Here is a 16358-nt window from a genome sequence, read left to right as displayed (position 1 = left end):
ATGAATCAGGTGTTCATATCACTCTTCACAATCACCCCTCATGAGCATGTGTCAAGAGACTATACAGGCACTTCAGAAATGAGTAACTTTACTTTGTAAACTAATCATTTTTCTTCTATTCATGAGTTAAAGTCTGATGTTTTCTTTCATCTAGAGAAAGGACAAATGTACTGGCTTTAAACTGTGAGTTTTACACAATACTCAAATCTTATCAATACATACGGCTCCCTAGAAACAAGTCAACAAGCACTGAGCTCCTGAGCAGTCCAGAGATAGGTTCTCATGGACAATGGAGGTTACTGGTCAAAGACACTACCTTGAATATGATTGTGTATACTGCCCTCAGAATATGTTGAGCCTCTTCTCTGTCTGAGCTGTAGAGAAGCTACATTTTTTCCCTACCCTTCCTAAGATAAGACACTAATATCTGGGAACAGTCACACTTTATCTACTATGTCAATACAAGGGGCAATACGGTCAAGGTTTAGCCCACAGTGGCTACCTTCATGCTGCTAACAGGTCCATCACTTGTTACTAGCAAGGGGCGTCATAAGCACATTTCCCCAGCAGGCACAAACAAATCTAGAAAAAGTGATTAATCACACCGAAGGTTAAGCATTATCAGTGCCGCTCAAAATAAAGAGATACCAGTCTCGGGACTTTCTGATTCTAAGATGCTCTTTCTGAAGGTGAAGACTGAACCATAAGCTACAAATGCTCACCACTTATCCAACATATTCAAGAAGACACAGATATTTTACTCTGGGTAAAAGAATTAACCACAAAGGCTGATCAAAGCAGAAGCTATTAGACAAACGGGACTCTGTGGACAAAGCATCAACTGTGCAGAGAACCCACAAGCTTGCAGGGTGGAGGCACACGCCTTTAACCCCAAGATCTGAGAGGCAGAGGCAGGCAGATCTTTTGGTTGGAGGCCAGCCTGCTCTACAAAATGAGTGTCAGAATGGCCAGAAAAACTCTTTCTCCAAACAAGCAAAAAGAAAAAGAAAACACAGACGCTCACTGAAAGGCAGATTGCTGAATCTCACCAGGACACTAAGCTAAACATCTCTAGTTCTGGAATGTGTGTATCTAAGTCATTCCTCACATGATTTCCATGCAACAGTAACCTGAGATTCTCATGGGACCTGGGGGGCCTGCACTCACTGAAGAGTGATTATATATCACTTGACACACCAGTTACTACACGAAGCCCTAGTGGGCTGATACTATTAGAAAACCCTGGGAGAACTCCTAAGTAAGCCACCTTCCCTACACTTCAGTCACTGTTTCAATATCTAAAAAAACCAGGCATTTACCAATGTCATACTGATATGGGGAGTAGCTTAGAAAACAGAACAGAAATTGAAATTCAAGAAACCTCAACTATACATATAAACACCTGGATACAAAAGAGATGTTATCCTCTAAAGAACAGCATGGTATAATAGCACATGTTTTGGTGGCTTTCTTCAACATTACGATCTTGGCTAAGCTGCATGAGCACCATGGTCTCCACACTTTTGAGAGTCGGAGAGTAGTATGTGAGTCTGAACTACAACTGGATCATGCTGATCCCAAAACTTCAGTGGTTACTTGAGGGTAAAAAGCATGGAGTTCAAACAGAAGAGAATCCAACATGAATTAGAACAACCCAGTAAGGCAGCAACTAAAGGCAGGGTTTCAGAGGAGCTCTAAGAAGTGAGAATTGGTAAAAACCAGCCTGAGAGCCACGGTAGGATGAGTCACAAAGTATTACTGTCCTCTCTTGTACACTCAGTCCAAGCAGGGAAGAGAGAATGGTGAAGAGCATTCCAGGGAATGGGAAGACTTAAGAGTAGCTTCCAGATCGCACAGAAAATAGTGAGCACATGAAAAAAAAAACACACTCATGTTAAGAATGCAAAACCTATCTAATTGAAAAAAAGAAAAAATAGAAATACGAATATAGGCAAAAATTGTGCAATCTACTTCTGGAAAATGGTCTGCTTTGCCTCTTGGAGAAATCTGGGCCAAATTGAGGATACCAGCTGTTATCTGATATTTTTGCAAGAACCAAATGGGGGCAGGGGAAGAAGTAGCCTACTGCCTGCCCATCATCCCTCCCAAACTTCAGAAAGTTACAAGTAGCAGATGTGACAGTATAAAAGCCACAAAGTATTACTGTCCTCTCTTGTACACTCAGTCCAAGCAGTGGAGCCCTGAGGAGCGAAGGCAGGACCATGGGCAGTGGAGCCCCGAGGAGCGAAGGCAGGACCATGGGCAGTGGAGCCCTGAGGAGCAAAGGCAGGACCATGGGCAGTGGAGCCCTGAGGAGCGAAGGCAGGACCATGGGCAGTGGAGCCCTGAGGAGCGAAGGCAGGACCATGGGCAGTGGAGCCCTGAGGAGCGAAGGCAGGACCATGGGCAGTGGAGCCCCGAGGAGCGAAGGCAGGACCATGGGCAGTAGAGAAGCAGCTGTCATCAATGGTTTCTGGTAAAGACTGAGTCCATCTGCCTTATGGTGACCTGCTTTCTCTGCATTTCTACCTTTTTCTGGATCTTAGAGCATGCAGAATGCATAGCAAAAGAAGTGACTCACTAAGAACGAAATAAGAGCGATTATTTCTGGAATGAAGGAAATGGTCATTTGCTGAGATGAGCCATCCCAATCATGTTTCATTTTCTTTTTAACAACAACTTGGCTCCCAGCACGAAGAGCAATTGATTTCCAGGATTGCTGGTCATTTAAGTTAGGGAAGAGGAAGCCTACAAAAATCCATAGGACACAGAACACATAAAACAGCCTGGAGATAGCCAGATAGTGGGTGGGTACCATTGCTAAGGGCATTGCATTATCACTTAGAAGACTGAGCATTTGACACAAAGAAAGATTAAGCAGGCAAGTGTGAAGAGAGGGGGGAAAAAAGCAATTCAGGTTTTTTAAAAAATTAATCAAAACCAAATTTTTATCATCTTAAATTTCTCTAAGATTTTTCTTAGAATTTTGGCAACATGATGATCGGTTCCTTTAATCATTACAGGGCGTACTTTCTCCTGTTTTCTTTATTAGAAACACCCAGCATTCTTGGACATCTTACATCAAGTATATTTGGAGACCATCATACAGTTTCATTTAGATGGAAAGTGCTGACAGGAATTTTTTCCTATCGGCCAATAAATATAAAGAATGAGGTGTCAAAACGACCCAGGACTAACAAATCACCTTAGCTGACAATCCTAAGAGAAGTCACTTTAAGCACCAAGATGACACTGCGTTTCAAGATACCTCAAAAGAAAGGGGAAAGAAAAGAGCAAATCTCTTCTAGACAAGTCTCTAAACAAGATGGATGGTACAGTCAGCCTCGAGCAACCTCTCCTCACCTCTTAGGCTCCAGTTTGGGCTGGCTTCTTATATCACAGCAGAAAATAGATTGTCTGGAACACTATTTTAAAATATATTTGGGAGCCACCCCTGGCTTCATCGAGTAAGTGTATCAAGATTGATATGAGAGGTTCACACTGGGCAAGAGGGAATACACTGATGATCCGAGAGCCAATGATCCGCTGGAGGCAACACCACTCTTATTTGCTAAAGAAAAAAAAAATCTATGCGGGAAACTGGATCAACTTCTTACCTGGATAATTCAGGTAAGAATTTCAAACTGTAAAGCTGCAGAAAAGTATCCATAAAATAACACTGTCCATCTTCAAATGCAAAACGGCCTGTGTGCCATGGGAGCTGCTTTAGGGCCTGTCTCTCAGAAATCCGCTAGGACGGAGTCAAGCAAAAGCACCACTAACAGATCTAGCTTATTAACCACTAATAGTTTTACATTCTAAACTAGAAAAAATAATACTTTATTATTCACAAAGGTCGCACGAAATTATAGTTTCGGTGTCCATTAAAAAAAGGCTGCATTAGATCAAACTACAAACCACAGTCACATTCTTGTGTCAAGAGCAGAGGTGAGTCTTACTGGCTTGCAAAACCTTATGCATTTACTGGCTTACAAAACAAGTCCAACAACTACTGTCTAGACAATTTCAAGAATCCCTTGAGCAACAGGACAAGGATTCTCTCTATGAGAAGTACTTAATGTAGGGGGCTTCATGCAGTGTTTATCCATGAGCACTGCTTCTGTCTGGTAATATGTGTCTACATAGAATACTTACAATCATAGTTGCTGCCTTTGTGCAATAACCACCCCCACCCCCAAATATGCTGTGTCTCCCAGAGAAGTGTTTGTGGGGCCCAAACGTAAAAAGAACTACAAATAAACCCTTAAAAAAAAAAAAGAAGAAGAAGAAGACCTTTTTCTACAATTAGATTTAAGAAAAATGCAAACATACTTTTATTGTTTTGGTTTGAAGTCTCAATCCATTCAGAGTGTTGATAGCTTTCTCTGCATCCTTGGGGTCAATGTAGTTCACAAAGCCGTAACCCAAGCTCTGCCCTAAGGAGAGGAAAGGGGAAAGACATGTTAGTTCAACCTACTGGCAGGAGCAGACTGTTTGGGCACAGGTTCCTGTCATTCACATCCAAATACATTCTCAATAGAAAAGGAAACTCTTAATTCTTTCAAAGATAAAGACATAGTCTTGTTTTTTGTTTTTTGTTTTTTCATCTCCTGTCCAGTCCAATATCTTTGCAAACTTCCACATCAGTTAGAACTGAGAAAGGGGTGCTGCTTAAAAACTGCACAGGCCCAGAGTCTGCCATCACACACCACATGCCTGATTCAGGGTGTGGCAGCAGCCCCCCAAAACTAGGTGCACCTCTCTGCTGAGCTCCAGAAGGAACAGACAAAACCACGAGCTTCACTGTCAACGAAGAAACCATCGGTGTGTGTGAACTGTGCTGACACATTTACAGTAGCACTATGCAGCTACAGTTTAGACACACAGTGGAGTTGTCAAGGTGGTGTGTACATGCGGAAATGGGCCACATAATGGGATTCTGGTTAGTAATGTGCTGCACACACAATGGTGCTCCCAGGAGAGTCTAATAAAACTAAAACATTCCTGTCATATAGTGACATCATTACTACAGTGACCTCATAGCACAATTCACAGTCATGTGCTTATGACAATGCTGATATAAACAAATGTAACTGACTGGTCATATGAGGATGCAGCACACAGAGTTTGTACAGTGATGACTTGATAATGGCTATTACTGATCAATGTATTTCCTACTACACATTTAACAATAAGCACTTAAAAGGTATGCTATACAATGCCATATTTTTATATACAGCCCCTCAAATACATCATTTGATTATATCAATATTTACATTAGATAACTGACCTGTCTCATCTCAGCTTGTATAAGGTCATATGTCAAACCACTATAATTTCAAGCTTTCGGCTTTTTCCCAAATTGAGAAGCATTTCTCACATGTCTACTGTGTATGTGTGGAGTGCCCTCTTAGGAGAAGTGCTGTGACTCTCCTGTCACTGAGCAGAATTCAAGTTGGCAGAATACAAAAAGAATCTGCACAAGAGAATAGCTTATGACAGAAAGAATATGAGGTTTGAAAATGGCCATGTGAGATCCAGTCTCCTCTCTGCCATCTATCAACGTGTGACTTTCAAGATGTTACTCAACCTTCAGAGTCACTGCGCCCTACCTTGAAAAGGAAGATAATCCCTACACAACTAGAAGGTTAAAACAATGACAACGACAATACTCAGTATGGATGAAAGGGAACATCCCCGTCAGAAGATAACAGAAGAGGAAAGAGCACACATACTATACACTAATGACGTTAAGCATATTCAGTTAGGGTTATATGAGGAAGGTATTAAATAGGGTGGAAAAGAAAAGGCCGACCAGCATCATACTGCGTAGCTTTGCTGCCCTACTATGCTATGACAAAATTAAGCAGTAACTGCCATCAAGAAGAATAAAGCTCTCTTTTCTACAGGCAGTTTTTCCACCAGCAGCTTCTAATCACCTCACTGTTTCAAACTCAGCTGCATGATAGAATCTCTCAGAGATCTTGGGAAGCCTGAACCTCACACTCCAAAATCCTAACTTATTAGTTTGTTTTGAAGCACAGATTTAAACTTTCCCAAAGTTAGGTGATTTAGGGTACAGCCAGGCTAAGAAACATGTTTTTGGCTTATTTTTTAAATTTATTTTTGTGTATGCACAACTTAGAGGACTGAGTCAGTCTCCTCCTCCCATCATATGTGTGCTCCAGGGACTGAACTCAGGCCAGTGATTAGGCAGCAACCTCCTTTACTTGCAGAGTTGAGTCATCCTACCGACCAAAGAAAACAAGATTAAAAGTGAGTCTTGAGGTACACAGAACATCTGGGAAGCTACGAGGAGGTCTGAGTATATGAAATGTCCCCACAGGGAAGACATCATTTTACAGATGTAGTTAGAGATTTATGATGGTCTTTTATGCTGTCACATTGCCTACTATTTCAAGAAGCAGTTCACTGCCTCCTGAGTTGGGTCTTGGACAGCCATGCTTCTATTATCAATGCTGTGCATGGAGAAGACTGGTCCACTTGTTCGGGCTAACCTGTTCCCAGTCTGCCTGCAGCCTAGCATGCTGTAGGTAATGGAAGGTTTGCAAAATAAAACCAGAAGAACTTTAAATGGTGCTATTTATTTTACCAACGATATAAAGGTCACCATTAGAGAGTATATTCTTTGAATCTGACCTGACACCCAATGCAATCTGGCCAGCTACAACGAGGAATAAAATTCTCACTACTATTGACTATATTGAAACACACATTTATCTCTAAATAACCTCTTCCCCTTGTAAAGAAGTTTCTGATCTGGAATTATTGAGAGGAGTGCCATCTGCCAAGTAAAATGTGTCCACGGTAAGTGGATTTTCCTATTAGAACTAAAACATGTGAGGCTTATCTGCTACTAAAAGGTACATTCTTAAGTCCACTGTTTAGCGCAGCAAACTAAAATATTGGGGTGCTAATACAGGAGACAGCTCTTATCTGAGAAGCTTCTATTTTCAGCAGACAGTGATTAACACAGAAACCCACGATTGGTAAAGGTGTAGAGAACGAGAGACTGCCGAAATCTCTGCTCTAAATGGGACATCTATAATATACCCTCCCCTCTTCCAAGGCTCAGGAGTTATTATGGAAGAGAGGGAACAAAGAATGCAAGAGCCAGCGACGGTGGATAGCTACAAGGAAACTGTTTTCCAAACACAGCAGGGCAGCTGCACATATGCAATCAATGTTTATTAAAGGGTGCACAAGAGCTGTGCAAGCTGAGGTCAGACAGCATACCAGCACAGAGAGGTGTGGCGGGCATGAGGTCCTCCCCCAGGGGAAGAGTCACTGACAAATGATAGCTGCTAGAAGATGGGGAGTTGATTTTCTTCAAGAGTGTTGTCTTGGTAGGTCTCCCAAGCTCCAGGAGGAAGCCACACATTCAAGAACAGGTGGGCAGCACAAACTGAACTTGAGCTCTTTTAAAAAATGACACAAAGTTGGGTGGGTAGAGAAGTGAGTGGTCATTTAGGGATCAAAACATATTGCATGAAATTAGAGTGCTAGGCACCTTACAGATTTCCAATATGGAGTACATTAATTATCCAGGTCAGCAAATACTTACTGAGCCTAAGGTAAACAAAGGCATCACAGACATGGACAGTGACTTCCCATTGTTCCCGGCAGTTATGTGGTAATTTACTACTCAGTAACAAACTCAGTTTTCGCACAAAGGCAAGAATAGAATCCAAAGCTTGACAATCACCTTCTACAACATAAGAAGCAAGGGATAAAGCAATGAGGCTAGGCATTGCACATGGGACAAAGAGGGTATGGCCTTTCAGCTACATGGGCTGTCTTCAGCACTGGATATTTTCTGACAGGCTTCATATATATATGCACATTATTAATAACTTATTGGTTGCCTACTGTCTCCTTTCTGTCGGTTCTGGCAAATAACAATTTATTCTTTATGTCTCTACTGTTTTTTTTTTAAAAATTATTTATTTTGTATTTCTGGTTACAGGTTCCTATTTAAAAAAAAAAAAAAGTAAACCGAACACCAAGGAAAGAAAACAACTGAAAACCCACTGAGCCAAGACTTCCTTCCCAGTCACCCACCATCAGGGGCCACAACGATGGACTTAAGTCTCTCTCCACTCCTGACCTCCCCAGTCACCCACCAGCAGGGGCTACAATGGATGGCTTGGAAGACAACCACCTTTCCCTGTATCATCCAAATGTCCCAAGTGACTCTGAATTTAGAATGTATGCACTGTTTATCCCCAAGCCAAAAATCAGTCTTTGAAAAACTCTTACAAAGCTGCACATTTAAATTTGAAGTGTGATGAATTATGGAAGCCAAAACAATTAAGAAAAAAGTTTCTAAAAAACAAACAGAACTAGCATCACTTGTCCCCAGCTATCATCCCACGTTACCTGTGTCCATATTCTCTCAAGGGTTTAGGAACTACTAATCCAAGTCTTGGACCTAAGAGCGTGGCAAGGATTCTAGAACTATGCTATGGGAACGGCTTGGATGGACAGTTATGCAGCCAACCAGAGGAGTACTAAACTCTCTGGACAAATACCACACCCCAGCAAATTGTGGATGTCTTTTTAGTTGCATTCTATTTAAATTGGGCATATACATCATAGAAAAGGATCCCTTCCTTCACAACACGGGGGGAAAATGTGCCTAAAATTCAATTGGTACAAAAGCAAGCTACTAGAAACATGGTTAATGACCTAAAGCATGGAGCTGAAACACTCCAGCAGGCCCTGGCAGGGACAGAGGCCCACACCATCAGGGTGGGGGTGGGAGTGTCACAGAAAGAAGAGCTAAACATGAAGAGAATCTGTTTAGTGTTAAACTGGTATTGAGGGAAACACAGCAAATGCCAACTTCTTCCAAACTGTGTATAATTCAAAGCAGCAGCCACTCCCTAGTCACCGACATTGCTTTTAACAGCATACTCTAATTAAAAACTTAATTGCATATTTTAATTAAAAATACACAATCTTCTGGACCCGTTTCATTCAAAGGTCACTTTATTTACTTTTTTATTCTATTTTAAATTACTACCAGTGTTCAAAATATCAAATTACCCCCTTAGGTCTAAAACTAAAGGCAATAGACTACCATAATTCTTGATTAAAAATCTGGTATGTTAGTTTAATCCAACCAATATTAAATGAGACCTTTCTCAACAAGAATTTGTGGAGAAGAGTTACGTGTAAGTATTTCTCACTTAAACTAAGCAGCCATTCATTCACTATCAAAACCGCCATTTTGTTAGGTCCTGGAGTAGGCTGAGGTGAGGCAGGGTTCCTCCTCTCTTGCCTCCACTCTGAGAGAAGACAGTGAGTATGAGTCAAATAAGAATAAGGAGAAACACCACATGGGGTGAGAGTGGGGAACAGAGGATTGGCACTGCTGTTTAAACACAACAGAGTGGGCCTGATCCTGATGGCAGTGTGTGAAACAAGACCACTAGGAAGTGGGTCCTGGACCAGGGACCAAGATCTGAGAGCTGCCGGCCATCAACATGCTGCCCACTTGTTCAGCTAAATAGTTTACTGCCTCTTTACTCAGTCGGACATCCTTTGTTATTTATTTTCTGACTTAGTATACTGCTTCTCCACTCTTTCTGAATAATCACCCTCTTCCTGGGCTCTGGAATCTAAGAGAGCAGCCATCCTCCACTACAGTCATATAGATGGTCTTTCTTTTTTATTTTTATTTTTTTTTATCTGACCATGCCCTGTTTTCCAAGGGTGTTGCTGGCTTCCTGCTGACTTCCACCAGGGCTTTGCTTCTGCTGGTGCTACAGATATGCCCTACTGTGCACTCAGGTGCACTTACAGAACTGGATTACTCACGCAGACCTGATACTATCTGTAACAGCACTTCCTGCTACCACGTGCCTGGACCCTAATATGTGGTGTCCATCATTCCCCTCCCGAGTAGTTCTCCAACAGTCCCCACACTATGCCCTGATTTTACTGTGTGTGCATGTGTGTGTGTGCGCACGTGCACGCACGTGTGTGAGTGCATGTGTGTATGGCCTGATTTTACTGTATGTGCATGTGTGTGTGCGCATGTGTGCGTGCGTGCATGCACATACACCAGCCAATTTGAATGGGCACCAGGATAATTTGAATATAGGCAGATTGCTCCACGTTGGGACTGAGCAAGGCAGGGCAAGTTGACCTCAGTTCCTGACAAAGCCCCACCACATACTATTTAGTAAATAAATGTTCAGTGACCAAAGGAGTGAGCAAATCACAGACAGATGAAGTAACCAAGATCAGTATCTGCATTCCAGGATCATATGGGTTAGGATGGAGCTGCCCTGACGAGCACGTTCTCCTGCCCCTGTCGGGTACCAGATGGATCCCAGAACATGGAGATGAGATGCTCAAATGCTACAGTGTTCTGCCTTCATGAGGGAATCATATGAGTTATTTTTTAAAATAGTTCATGTAAAATTTCTCATATGAAAATTTTCTATAAATACCATTAAAATGAAATCTCAATTTAAAAAATAATGTTATATAGAGTAATTTGGTAGATTTACATAAATCTGTTTCACAAATCTGTAAGTATGAATTATGGGATGTCAGCATATAATTTTGTTGAAAGTGCTTTTTCACTAATATAATTAAGTCTGCCGAGACTATTCATAAACGAGTCAAATAAAATGCAGAGTGAATTCTCTAAAAACCTGGTAGTTGAATCAACAATAAAAGGTGACTACACTGATTGATGTGTATCTATTATTTCATTTAGAGCAGTAGTAATGTTTTATGTAATAACAGAATAAAAGAGACATGGATCTTTTTTAAATCCCAGAGTTACCAGAAACAGGTTGCTGATGGTTCTCTATTAAGCTTACAACCCGAAGTCTAACAATGAAACATTTGGGGAGAAAAAAAGAAAAAGAAATATTTGTGATCTCTGAGCAGCGCCTGTATAAAATTGAATATCTTAACTTAAAAAAAGAGTAGGAGAGCAAAAAATAAGGTTTATAATTTTGATTTGTAAGGAGGAAATTTTCTTTTTAATAAAGACCAGTTCTCTCACTGTGCACCCTTCTCCCTTCCTCCTCCCAGGACACAATCGAGTTGCAAATATGTTGTCTTTCCTCAGATGGACTTTCTGTTCCTGGGCACCCATCATGTGTGTCTGTTCAGACAGGCTGTGCACTACAGCTCTGGCACCATAATGGCACAATTCAGACTTCATCGGCTTTCTTAATAGTTGACTGCATGGTGCCACACAGAAGGGGAAAGGGGAGAGAGAACCTTGAGAGCAAAGCAAGCCTTCCTGGTCACATTTCTCTCCAAATGTCCAGTCCCTTCTTAGCTTGAATCTCCTCAGATGCAGTTAGTTATTCTAGTTATTCCACCTGAACAACTCACTAAGTTGGGTCAGCTCCTCCTTGCTGCCCTCTAATGAATCAGATCAAGTGGAGAGGAGACACTGGCAGAATCCTGTTACTACAGTCCAAGCCAGCTATCAACATGAGGAGCAATTCGACCACATTCCCGAAGGGCATTACCAGGATAGAAAATTCTACCTAGATGCTCACACAATGCAGAAAACAGACGGGTCGCTCCAAAACCCATATTCTCCCCAAATCCTAATTAATAAAGCTGGCCCGGGACTCAAAGGACCTAATACTTTAAATGGCTTTGGAATTTCAGATATATGGAGATCATAAGGAAAGAGTTTAAACTGAAACTTTTCTGCTGAAATCAAAGTTGTAAGTAGTGATTATTTGGTAAATATTACCTAAACAGCCAATTCTATGGGGAGCATCTAATGTCTTCTGCACCAAGGCATTTTCTCTGCGAGTTAATTTTAATGGCCATATCTGTCCTGATTATACAACTAGTAAAGCTCTATTTCCTTCAGTTCTAGTACCAGTAATTATGAATTTGCTGGCATTGCAGTGTGACCTTGCTTAAGTTGGCTAAAGTGTGGGTTCCTAATACATCATCCTTGCAGACAGCATTAAGGACTCCCACACAATTCAATCTTAGGTTATTGAGAACAGAGAGAGCATATTAAATCCTCTAAATTCTCAAGTGCTCCACCAGGTATGACGACTGTCTTGCATCCAATACAAGAAATATTGGGGCAATTCGGCTTAATCTAAAGAGAGAAACATAAGTAGATTCCTCCCACTCCATATCTTAAGAAGAAACCCGTGGAGCAGGTAATCCAGTGTGGAAGAGAGTAAGACGGTGGAGCAGCTGAGGACCAAAGTCAGCACTAGTCTCTGATTCGTTCAGGTAACTGCTCAGAAGGAGCAGCAGCAGCCCTCCCTTCAAATAGTGTGGCTGCTGTGGTGTGAGCAAGCGCCAAACGCTGGCAGGGAGCCAAAAGCTCAGCCCCTATAGTTCAAAGTTAGGACCTTAACAACTCTGAACCGATGCCAGATCTACTCCTAGTTAAAGGCCTGGGTCTCCTGCAATAGTCTCTCCTTCATTATAATCAACATATGTGGGCCTCCATTCACACAGACACTGACGGGCTCTGCTTTAAAAAAGCATTGGAGTTGTTCAAGTAAATACCATTTGAGAAGAGGGCAGAGGAGCTCTGTTCCTCCAAACAGTGTTGTGGTAAAGCAGGAAACCAGTCGACAACTGTGGTAGTAAAAAGGGCATCTGCTGCTGCCTGCACTGCCAGCTGGTGCCAATCTTCACATGGGCGCATGCACACACTCACACAAAGACACCCGTAAGCAGCCCGCCGAGAAGCAGAGCTGCTTCCTTAATGATGTGGCTTTTACTCGCTGCAACACAGCATTTTCATTAGATATTACATTTAAAAAGCGAGAGCCCCTCAACACTATACCTAGTTGAGCAGCCTTTCAAACATTATGCCAGTCTTGCAATCTATTTGTTTTGTCCAAAATTTCAAAGAGAAACATTTGATGTACAAATTATGGAAGAAACAGTAGATGATGAAACCCTACACCAGGTCTATATGATAAAAGCTTCTTGTGAAGATAAACTTTCTTCTTGCACACATTCTTTTTAAGAATATCTTCTTACTCAAAAACTTCAACATCCTAATTTTTCCACTGTGGAAAGGTCAGTAAGTGTGAAGGTCAAAGTCCCAATAGCCTATAATGCATGTCTACCTACCTGGAAGCAAAGACTACTATACGGCCTAACAATACTCTGGAGGAACTAACGGGCCTTACAGTACATAGAGTCGTCATATTTAATTATACGGATACATATTTATAGACATTTTACAGACGCAAGTATGGAGGTTTAGAGGTGGTAATTAACTTGTTCAGGGATAGATAGTAAATCAGTCTGATTTCAGAGCCAGGGCTGGTCTTCCCATGCCCAGCTCCTCAAAGTTCACTGCCGGATGGAGTTTGGGATTAACTATGAAACAGGGTCCTATGCATCCAAACGTCACAACTTTCTAGCCAGAAAACTCATCTCCAAATACACCTGCATTTGATTTCTTGTCCTTTGTTGTATATTCAGCTGACTGAAACTTCATTCTTTCTTGATCCATCCAAAAGATCACATACAAAAGGGGAATGGGGGAAAAAAAACACCAACCTGAAAGGAACAGCATCTTGCAGGTGCAGAAACCACTTATGCCCTCAAAACAAATCCATCATTATAACACAGATAGATCAGAGATATCTGCATTATCACAAGATTCATCTTAAATGAAGCTTCATTTACATACTCCTCTTCCAGAAGCTCAGAAAGCAATTCTTATAACTAAAGCCAAACATGCTTGTTACTGCCAAAACTGTCTCCCACACAAGATACTTCTCTCCTCAGCAGATTGCTTGAAATGCTTTCATACCCAGAGTGTGGTTTTCTAGCTGTAGAAAAGAAAGTGGGATCAATACCGCATGGTCTCTAACCCCTAAAATGGTTAAAAATGTAAAGCCCCACCACAGGTGGAAGAGAAGCAGGTACCAGAAATGAACTGGGAATAGTATAGTCAATCACTGGAGTTTTATGCTTAACCAATATTTAATGTGAAAAGCTGAAGTCTAGTGTTTCAAGACAGATGCAATTCGGGGTTTTCATGTCAAAATAAACAAACAAATGGGGGGGTACATCCAGAGGAAGATGAGCAATTTGTAGAGAGGTGTAAAGGGTCTGATCAGGACAAGGGCACACCACAAACTAAGACTGCAAAGGCAAGAGAAGTGCCTCTCCCTGAAAACAGGGCCTGACCTAGGAGAGGTTTAACTCCACAGCGCAGGGCTAACCACTCACAGAGGCACCGTGAGGAAAGAAGCCTGAGAACAGCCTGCCTGTAGCAGTCACGGGGAAATGCCAACCTAAGATACAAAATCCCTAAGAACCCACCGTTCTTCCATTCTTCATGAGCTACCCAGGCATGCAGGAGAACCTCTCACTCATCTGGATGAATCACAGGTTCCTTTCACCCAGTATTCAACTTGTGGACCTGGTGCCCTGTCTTGCAGCAACCCCCTCAAAGCAAGGCCAGGATAGGAATCCCAGTCCTTCACAGGGGGTCTGCTGCTCCGCACATGATAACACTGGTTTATGGAGATTAACACCACATCGACGCTGTGCAGCTATTCTCATGGCACAGCCAACAGAGATAGACGACCACATCTCCAGAGTCAATGATGGCTGCCCTGGGCAGACTTACATCTCCTTCCTGTCCTGGAAGTGAATGCTGAGATGTTATTCTGAGTGGGCAGAAAGTGGGAAGAAATTTACCACAGGACAATTGATTTTGATATTGTATATAGGAGTCATAAGATTATATTTAACCCATGCCTGAGTTCATCACAGATAACGAAGTTAATAAAAGTTAGAGAAGGAAAGAGGCAGTGTCACTGTGGAAGGAATAATCAGTAATATCATACAACTAAAAGGGGAAAATTCTATAAAGTGACCTCTACAAAGAGTCATGTACCTGGGGATAAGTGCCCACTTTAGTTCCTTTTATTTCAAAAAGAGCAGAATTCAATTAGTGATATTTTTAGCAAAGACAGAGATTAAGTTTCCCAAGGACTGCCACTGTCCTTACTCAAAGATCTAGGTAGGCATAAATAACAAGATTTTCCTTCTTGTATGGAACATTTTGCTTAGTTTATATTTGATCAACAAAGACAGTTAACATTTTCAAATATATAAAAATCATTTTTTTCCTTCCTTAAATTTAAAACAGTCACACAAAAGCAATGAACTTTATATCTAGGAGAAATCCCCCAACAGAACCATTGTGTTTTGTCAGGCTGGGGTATAAATACTGAATACAAGGAAACCGATTTAAATATTGCAGACATGGCCTTTAGGACCTCAAGAAAGCTGTTTCTGCAGCTGTAGAGGGGAACAACCCCAGTGGATCACAACTGATAGGGAACTGGCAGCACTCACAAATCGGAAAGCCTGTGGGTCAGACGGATTCACGGCCACAAGTTCAGTCAACAAAGTACCCTGATGGAGATAAATAGGCATTCTGTTTTTGCTGAGGGGCAGCTTAAGCTATTGCGAACCACTCAGACCACATGGCGGTATGCCCATCAATTAACAGATGGTTTCTGAGAAGCCCAAATGGTGCAGCTCCTACGAGGACACTCACATCACCCATTGTGCATTTCCGCCAAATCACCGACTTAAAAGTTGGGAAGAGGAGATACCGTCAACCTCAAAGAAACCGAAAATTCACACAGATACTGTAATAAAAAAACAAATACTCAGAAAACCATGACTCATTAGGTCACAGAGTAGTATGACTCTGTCTGCAGCAGCATCAAAGTAAATCACCCTCACTGAACTGGAAAAGCAGAAGCTTGCTTGCCGTTTAGTCATATGGTGACAGTGAAATATTTAATCTCATGCCCAGAAATGTACTGTACGCAACCACTGCTGGCAATTCCAGTCACATCTTCCCAGTGAAGCAGGAAAATTCTGAACACAAAAGTAATCTTTCCTACAGCCGTGTTATCATTTCACACACGGCCATGAATCTACAAGAGGGTAGAAATTAAAAGGGCTTATTCATGATCATTTACATTTTAAGCCATCTTAGGTCATGAAATATAGTGCTTCTGTTCACCTGACACTAGAGAAGACGTGGTTTTTGTGTTCAGATCCTTGTCAGTGTATATGTATATTTTTTATTTGCTAGATAGTATCTTGCTTGAGAAAAACTCAATAGTCTGGAAGGTAAATGAAATACTTTAATAATGTTGTCAACTAAGGAACCTAGAATAAGTACTTCACAGTCTGTATTGTATTTGAGAATAGGATGAATTAATAAGTGATCTGGTAGCATCACAAAATAATTCTGTCACCTCTAAATAAAAAAGACCATTTTACAATTTTTTTTTCCTGCTCCTTCATAGGAAGCAAGCAAGAATTTG

The 16358-nt window shown here is 41.5% G+C and overlaps 1 protein-coding gene across 10 annotated transcripts in view; it reads right to left on the bottom strand.

Moving 5' to 3' along the window:
* The window catches only part of Elavl2 (ELAV like RNA binding protein 2), a 157141-nt gene that overhangs the window by 33688 nt on the left and 107095 nt on the right, over positions 1-16358 (bottom strand). For all 10 annotated transcript variants that reach the window (XM_057784491.1, XM_057784487.1, XM_057784492.1 and 7 more), the window contains one exon: positions 4333-4436. In XM_057784491.1, coding sequence (XP_057640474.1) covers positions 4333-4436 — 104 coding nt within the window. The remainder of the gene's footprint in view (positions 1-4332; positions 4437-16358) is intronic.

The sequence above is a fragment of the Chionomys nivalis genome, chromosome 11 (assembly GCF_950005125.1).
Source record: "Chionomys nivalis chromosome 11, mChiNiv1.1, whole genome shotgun sequence".
Lineage (NCBI taxonomy): Eukaryota > Metazoa > Chordata > Mammalia > Rodentia > Cricetidae > Chionomys > Chionomys nivalis.
This window is presented reverse-complemented; position numbering and strand designations above follow the sequence as displayed.